This window comes from Myotis yumanensis, unplaced genomic scaffold (assembly GCF_028538775.1).
Source record: "Myotis yumanensis isolate MYYU_CA2020_CCGP unplaced genomic scaffold, mMyoYum1.0.hap1 SCAF_16, whole genome shotgun sequence".
Lineage (NCBI taxonomy): Eukaryota > Metazoa > Chordata > Mammalia > Chiroptera > Vespertilionidae > Myotis > Myotis yumanensis.
In genome coordinates, this window is record NW_027223767.1 from 12800355 (window position 1) to 12807603 (window position 7249).

Here is a 7249-nt window from a genome sequence, read left to right on the forward strand (position 1 = left end):
AGGCCGAAATCCAGAGCCTTGCCTTCTTTCTGCCCTTTGCGAGGCTGCAGGCCTGGATCTACCCTGACGTGGAACCCCCACGTCTGGAATCTAACCTCAGCTTCTTATGTGGGGCGGAGCCTCTGAGTCCCCTTGGGGGACAGAAAGAACCTCACACAGAGCAGGTGCCCGGAGACCAATGGTCTGGAGCAGGGGTCCTCAAACTACGGCCCGCGGGCCACATGCGGCCCGCCGAAAACATTTATCCGGCCCGCCGGGTGTTTTTGCCGCCGCTGCCTGTTGCTTAGCAGCCGACTAGTTTTTTTTTAAACTATAGTCCAGCCCTCCAACGGTCCGAGGGACAGTGAACTGGCCCCCTGTTTAAAAAGTTTGAGGACCCCTGGTCTGGAGTCAGCGGCTGCAAGATCTGCTTAGAGCCCTGGCGCAGGACCAGGAGGGCCCCTGCCCCACGGGGAGCCTCATGCCAAGCACACCGCTTCTCATTTCCGGGAGCTAAGGGCAGGGATCCAGGCTGGCAGAAGAAGTGGCGCGTCTCAGCCACAGACCACCACAGGGTTTCCTGGACTCTGTTGCTCTTTATTCCTCTTTCAGGGCCCTGCCCCACCGCCCCACCGGTCAGCTAAGTTTCCCAGCCCGGATCCTGTGCAGCGAGGGCCTGGAGGCGGAGGTGGAGGGTGGTGGCAGTGAGTTGGCCCTCGCTCTGTTCTCCTGCACCTGCCGCTTCAGCTCCAGGCTGTCGTACACCTGGTAATTGGCATTGCCCCCTGGGCTCCGGCTGAGTGGCATGAAGGTGACTGGGGGCGGCTCAGGAGTCTGGGCTTCAGGCGGGGGCTGGCTGGGAGCCAGGGTCCGTTGGTATGAGACCTCGCCCAACACAGTGAGGGAGGCCGATGTCGTCAGAGGGTGCTGAGTGGGCAGGGCCTCAGCCCATTCAGCCGCCCGGCGCCGTACCTCATGGGGATCCCGGGAGGTGTAGCTCAAGTGTCCTGTGGACGGGTAGGGACTGTGGCTATAAGCATGGCCGGGGAGGCTCCGTCGGTGGGCCTGTGGGGAGCAGTACTCCCGGGCCTCGGCCCGGCAGCTCCGGGCCATCAGGGCGGATGGAGGCTCGGAGGCCTCCAGACCACGCCGCCGCTGATCCCAGCAGTCGTATGGGAGCTGACCCCTTGATTGGTAAGGGCTGTGCCCCCCATGGGCCCAGGAGGGGTTGGGAGGCAGCCGGTGGGGAGGTGGAGGGGGCAAGGGCCCCTGCTCAGCCTCCATATTGCCCCAGACGCGGGACTGTGAGCGGCGGAGCCCATAGCACTGCAGCCTCAGCTCTGACTTGGCCTCCACGCGCTTGGGCATGCGGCGCAGCTCAGGGGACTGGTAGATTGAGGGTGGTGGCAAGCTGGCCAGGATCCCGCCCTGGCGGCCCCACAGCCTCATGTTGGAGGGCAGCCCCATCCGATGGCGCAGCCCGCCCCAGCCCCACGGGAGGTACTTGGGATGTGGGAAGGACAGGTTGTTGTCCTCCTCCAGAAAGGAGTCCGGGTCCTCCTGATCAAAGGTGGGTTTTGGCCTCAGCTGTGACCTCTTGTGTCTGTGATGTGGGCTGTGGAAGAGCGTGCAATTTGGGGGGAATTGTCTGTGGTTCTTCTGTCTCTGCTGGTAGCCGTAGGCGGAGCGGCGGTGGTGGTAGGGGGAGCGGCGGCGGTGGTGGTTGTGGCGCGGGCGGTAGCTGCGCTTGCGGGGATGGTGATGGGAGGAATCCGAGTAGCAGGAGGGCCCGGTCACCTTCACTTCGACAGGGTCCAGGGCACAGTGGATGTGGATGTCTTGGGCCTTGGCTGGGGCGTCTTTGGGGGAACTTTTACAAGCCTGCAAGATTGCATCTGGGGAACGCAAGAGTCCGTGAGGGCGGGGCAGTTGCCGGTGGGGAACATGGGGGCTTGTCTTTCTCGGGCTGTGGTGGTAGCCGGGTGTGGGGGTGTTCCCGCCCTCGATAGCTGCCATACTTACTTTTCTGATGAATCCAATTGATCGTCTTGTCTATGACACTCTGGAGTCCACGCCACATCTGGGGGTGAGGTGGGATGGGAGTGAAGATCAAGCTTTCCACCAGCAACCCTCCCCCTCCCCGCCAAGATGGCTCTTGCAGATGGGGGTACAGGCTGAAGCTGGCTCCCACCCTCCGCCCTCTGCGCTCTCAGGGAGGGTCCGCAGCCAGCACTGACCACAGTTGTCAGGTTGATGCCAATGTTGACAAGAATGATGAGGCCCAGCAGCAGGAGGACGAAGTCCTCCGCATCCTGGGGATTTGCTTGGTCTTGATTGCAGTTCTCCAGGGTGTTATGCCAAAGCTTGTTTTCCATGGTGGGGGGGGTCCGAGGGCCACCAGGGCCGCACCCCCCCACCGGCCCCGACCCACACTGCACTCATGCCAGGACCGGACCTGGGGACCCTGGCCAGCTGGTGAGGGAGCCGGGTCATAATGAGGCACATGGCAGGGGTCACAATGCAGAGGTGGCAGCCCCTTCATCCACTCCGCTGGCCCTTGGCTCAGTCCCCAGATTTCCCAGAGTTCCGTCTGTCCTTTGTCTCCTGGGGAGCTTGCTTAACTCAACACCTGATGCCTGATTTGACAATATGGTAGCTACAGTAGTGAGACAGTCTTCCTAGGGATTGAAGCATGCATAAGGGTTTCCTCTACTAGTATTTCATTGCTCTGAGATATGATAGCAGTTTGTGTAGCCTGTTGGTATTTCCCACCCACACCTACTTGGGGCTAGCATCTAGGCCAGGGGTTCTCAACCTTTGGGGGTCGAATGACCCTTTCACAGGGGTCGCCTAAGACCATCGGAAAACACATATATAATTACATATTGTTTTTGTGATTCATCACTATGCTTTAATTATGTTCAATTTGTAACAATGAAAATACATCCTGCATATCAGATATTTACATGACGATTCATAACAGTAGCAAAATTACAGTTATGAAGTAGCAATGAAAATAATTTTATGGTTGGGGGTCACCACAACATGAGGAACTGTATTGAAGGGTCGTGGCATCAGGAAGGTTGAGAACCACTAATCTAGGGTGACTAGATGAATGGGTGACAGCAAGGGTCCCCTCTGAAGTCACCTCACTGTACATTCGTCCTGACCATTTCCCTGTCATACCTCTGGCCCTACCCTAACCATCCCTTTCTGGCCAGGGATTTCAGCCCTCGGTGTTGGTGGTCACAGCCTATAAGCCCCTTTGCTTCAGAGCAAGACTGGTTTCTACCTTGCTGGGGTTGCTGCCTCTGCCAGGGACCACCTCCAACCATGGACGTGGTCCTTAACCAATTGCCCTCCCACTGAGCCACCCCTTCAAGTTGAAAAACTGTTAGCTACCACCTTAAGAAAACCACATTAGCACTGGCTGGTTTGGCTCAGCGGATGGAGCGTCTGCCTGTGGACTGAAGGGTCCCGGGTTCAATTCCGGCCGGGGGGGGGGGGCGGTGGGGCGCATGGCTGGGTTGTGGGCTCGATCCCCAGTGGGGGGCATGCAGGAGGCAGCCAATCAATGATTCTCTCTCATCATTGATGTTTCTACCTCTCTCCCCCTCTCCTTTCCTCTCTGAAATCAATTTAAAAAGTTAAAAAAAATAAAACCACATTAAACTCACAAAGCACAAAATAGATGTAATTGTTGATATGACAAAGTTTTTTATTTAAACCAAGTTCATCACTGGTGTCTGTGAAAGGTGTGCCCCGGGAACCACAAGTCATTTGTCTGCACAATAAACTACGTACGCAGCAGAAATAGAGGAACAGCCAGTAGGCATTTTCCATCAAGGCTCCAAACACAGAGTAGGTGCTTGGTACACACCCGCCGAATGCAATCAGCTGCAAATGATCGGGGGCGTTAACCGAATGAAAATGAACAGAGAAGCAGGGCGATTCACTAAAGGCCTGTCGGCTCACATCCCAGGAGCCCATCTGGAATGAAGGTGAGGTCCAGCCGCCTCAGCGTGGTGCACTCACACGGCTCCTCGTTCCCAAGGTGTGTGTGCACATGTGTGTATGTGAGTGTGTGAATGTGTGTGGTCCCAGCTGCTCTCAATGGATGGAATATTCTGGAGAGTTCACATGGCAAACTAAGGCAGGTGGGAGACTCTGATGGGCGAAGCTGACTCTGGCAATGAGACTCTACCTGCAGAAGCAGGGGGTGAAGCACCTGAGGCCGTGAAGTTGATCCTTGATGTCTGTGTGACCGACCCGCCCCCCCCAAACCACCACAAACCAGCTTCTCTCTCTCTCTCTCTCTCATTTTTTTTAAAAATTCTTTTCCAATCACCTCTCTGTCAGGGGATGCACTTGCCTCTCTGAGCTTCTGTCTCCTCACTTGTGACATGAAGATAGGAATCAGAAGAGGGAGGTCACAGCCCATGAAGGTGTCCCCAATTTCTCATCCTCTGCTCTAAGCTGCTTAAGGATATAGGAACTTAAGGTTCTGATTGGGGAACTGTGAGGGCTGGCTACCTTCCCTCCCCAAAGAAACAAGGGTTGAGCCCTGACCGGTTTGGCCCAGTGGTTAGAGCGTCACCCGTGAAGGGTTGCAGGTTCAAGTCCTGGTCAAGAGCATGTACCTCCCTTGCAGGATCCCCAACCCCAGTAGAGGCCCATGTGGGAGGCAGCCAATCAATGTGTCTCTCTCACACCGATGTTTCTCTCTCTCTCTCTCTCTCTCTCTCTCCTCCCTCCCTTCCACTCTCTCTGGAAATCAATGGGAAAAATATCCTGAGGTGAGGATTAAAAAGAAATAATTTTTTAAAGAGGAAAATAAAGGTTTAAAGATTTAAAAAAGAAGAAGAAAGAAACGAGGGCTGAGAGGGAACCACATCTCCCCTGTAGCTGCAGCGTAAACCCGGCTCTGGCAGGAACCAGACCACTGAGGCCCAGACCATGCGGGGAAGGTCTCCCTTCCGGTGCGGGGCTGCCTGGGCATCTGGGGTAGGATTGGCGCGGGCCCCTTCTGGGCGGAGGCAGATGGGAACCGTAGAACCCACTAAGGCCTGGAAGAGGTCTGAGGACAGGGTTGATAGACTGAGGCCAAGAGGTGGATGAGGGTCCTCAGGGCTCTCCAGGCCCTGTTCCCAAGGAGATCGTTTCCTTAGCAACCAGGGCTCCTAGGAGCTGTGTGGGCCCTAGCACTGCCCCCCCCCCGCCCCCTCGCCCCCCCCCCCCTCCCCCGGGGCTCCAAACCACCACACACCAGCTTCTCTCTGTTTTTTATTCTTCTCCAGTCACCTCTCTGTCAGGGGTTGGTATACCCAGTCCTTGTCCTTGTTCGCCCCTTCGGCAGTGCTGGGTCTGGTGGCCATGGGGTAACAGTGGGCCAGAGCCTCCACCTCCTGGGTCAGCTCCCGAAGCCGCCGCCTCACATCGAGGGCGTCATACACTAGGTGGCGGGAGGGGTGCCTCTGGGGGATATCTGGGACAGCCGCTGGACCCTTGGGTGCTGGGGGGTCAGGCGAGCACTGCCCCTGCCCCCCCTCAGCTCCCGCCCGCCCTCCGTTGTCCTTGTGGCACTGTGGGCTGTGGGGTGGGGGGTTCACAGGGTACACATAGGCCTCTAGGCTCATCTCTGACCGCATCTCTCTTTTGAGGGGTCTTCTCTCTGGGGCCTCCTGGAAGCGAATGCCCTGGGAGGGCAGCCCCGCAGTGTCCTGGGCCCAGGGATCCCAGAACCCCTGGGCGGACTGGCAGCCGTCCCAGTCCGAGGGGTGATCCCAGTCGTGGGAGCAGATTGCCGTGTGCCGATGAGGGTGCTTCTCCTCGTCGTCGGTGTCGGGGGCCCAGGCTACGGGGTGGTGGGGGTGGTGGGCCCGGCGTGCTGACCAGCCTCGATGGCGCTGGCGGCGAGTGGGTCGGGGGGTCACGGTCATTTTCACAGGGTCCATGGTGCATCGAACGTGGACTGCAGGGGGGCTCGGCTTTGGGTGCTGGGCCTTCTTTCTAGGTGAGGATGACTTAGAGGCTTCTGTGGATAGGGAGAGGGGAGAGGCTGCGGGGGACACGGGCGCCCACGGGGCAGAGAGCAGGGTTCGGGGAGAGAAGCTGCACAGCTGTGGCATGTGAGAGGGGAGACTGGGATGGGAAGGGGCCAGCTGGGGGTCAAGGGCAAGAACATTGGTTATCTGCCCCTCCTCTGCCCTAACCCCCTGGGCCCAGCTTACCTTTCTCAGAAACAATTCTGCAGAACATTTCGTGTAAGAAGAAACGGAGTCTGCGCCAAAGCTGGGGGAAAGGCACGGTGACCCCAGGTAGGCCCTGGCCACCAGGCCTGCCCCCCGCCAGCCTGCTGGCACCCTTCCACCCAGCCCTGCCCTCACCAGCGTCACCATGTTGATGCCAATGTTCATGCAGATGATGAGGCCCAGCAGCAACAGGATCGAGTTGCCCAGGTCCTGGCAGCTGTTGGTGTTGGGGCTGTGATAGGAGGCGCACCTGGGCCATGGCTGCTCAGCCACAGCCATGGGGGTCCCTAGGACCACCGGGGCCCCTAGACCCCCAACCCACTGTGCCACAGTCCCCAGCAGCCCACCGGCCTGACCCAGAGGCTCCTGGGGGTAGGCGGGTCACAATGATGCCGGGGCTCTCCTCACAATGTGCCAAGAGGGGGAGTCCTGGCCCAGGATGAACCCTCTGGCCTGGGCCCGCACCACGGAAGAAACCAAGCCCCGCACCTTGTGTGCCCCTCCTGTGGCCAGCTGCCTGGACCAGCTAGTGAGGCCCTCCAGCCTGCCTAGTGTCTGCGCCCATCAGCCCATTTGGTCCTTTTCTACACCAGGCTCCGTCCTCTGCACAGACACGAGTCCTAATCTTTTTCTTTTTTCTTTTCTTTTTTAAAAAAACTCCTCATCTGAGGATATGTTGAGAGAGAGAGAAAGAAACATCAATCGGTTGTGCTCTGTACACACCCAGATCAGGGATCAAACCCACCACCTGGATATGTGACCAGGAATCGAACCCGAAACCTTTTGGTGTATGGGACAATGCTCCAACTAACTGAGCCACCGGGCCAGGGTGGGTCCTAATCTTATCTCCCTAAATAGCCCCATTACCATGGCAACCTTACTCAGCACCCACTCCCCTTCAGTGACTAGGCCTCAGAGCTATTACTGAAAAGGGCTGTGGCTACAGACCTCCCTCATCAGCAGTCACATCTCCAAGGCTTGTTTCTTCAAAACCCCCTGCCCCCACCCCCTAACATCAC

At 57.9% G+C, this 7249-nt stretch overlaps 2 protein-coding genes across 2 annotated transcripts; both read right to left on the reverse strand.

Moving 5' to 3' along the window:
• Positions 1-615: 615 nt before the first annotated feature.
• Positions 616-2354, reverse strand: SPEM2 (SPEM family member 2). Its single transcript, XM_070392960.1, has 3 exons — positions 2217-2354; positions 2002-2059; positions 616-1874 (listed from the first exon to the last, which is right to left on the reverse strand). The coding sequence occupies exons 1-3, from the start codon at positions 2352-2354 to the stop codon at positions 616-618; spliced, it is 1455 nt and encodes a 484-aa protein (XP_070249061.1).
• A 2909-nt stretch (positions 2355-5263) lies between these two features.
• SPEM1 (spermatid maturation 1) lies at positions 5264-7173 on the reverse strand. Its single transcript, XM_070393632.1, has 3 exons — positions 6366-7173; positions 6210-6270; positions 5264-6013 (listed from the first exon to the last, which is right to left on the reverse strand). The coding sequence occupies exons 1-3, from the start codon at positions 6507-6509 to the stop codon at positions 5277-5279; spliced, it is 942 nt and encodes a 313-aa protein (XP_070249733.1). The 5' UTR covers positions 6510-7173; the 3' UTR covers positions 5264-5276.
• Positions 7174-7249: the final 76 nt, after the last annotated feature.

Excerpts from the sequence above, each read along its gene's own strand:
- SPEM1 (XM_070393632.1), bottom strand. The coding sequence starts at position 6,509 with ATGGCTGTGGCTGAGCAGCCATGGCCCAGGTGCGCCTCCTATCACAGC. Across the intron at positions 6,271-6,365 it reads GCATCAACATGGTGACGCTG|CTTTGGCGCAGACTCCGTTT; the intron begins GTGAGGGCAGGG and ends CCTTTCCCCCAG. Across the intron at positions 6,014-6,209 it reads CAGAATTGTTTCTGAGAAAG|AAGCCTCTAAGTCATCCTCA; the intron begins GTAAGCTGGGCC and ends CCCTATCCACAG.
- SPEM2 (XM_070392960.1), bottom strand. The coding sequence starts at position 2,354 with ATGGAAAACAAGCTTTGGCATAACACCCTGGAGAACTGCAATCAAGAC. Across the intron at positions 2,060-2,216 it reads GCATCAACCTGACAACTGTG|ATGTGGCGTGGACTCCAGAG; the intron begins GTCAGTGCTGGC and ends CCTCACCCCCAG. Across the intron at positions 1,875-2,001 it reads CAATTGGATTCATCAGAAAA|ATGCAATCTTGCAGGCTTGT; the intron begins GTAAGTATGGCA and ends TGCGTTCCCCAG.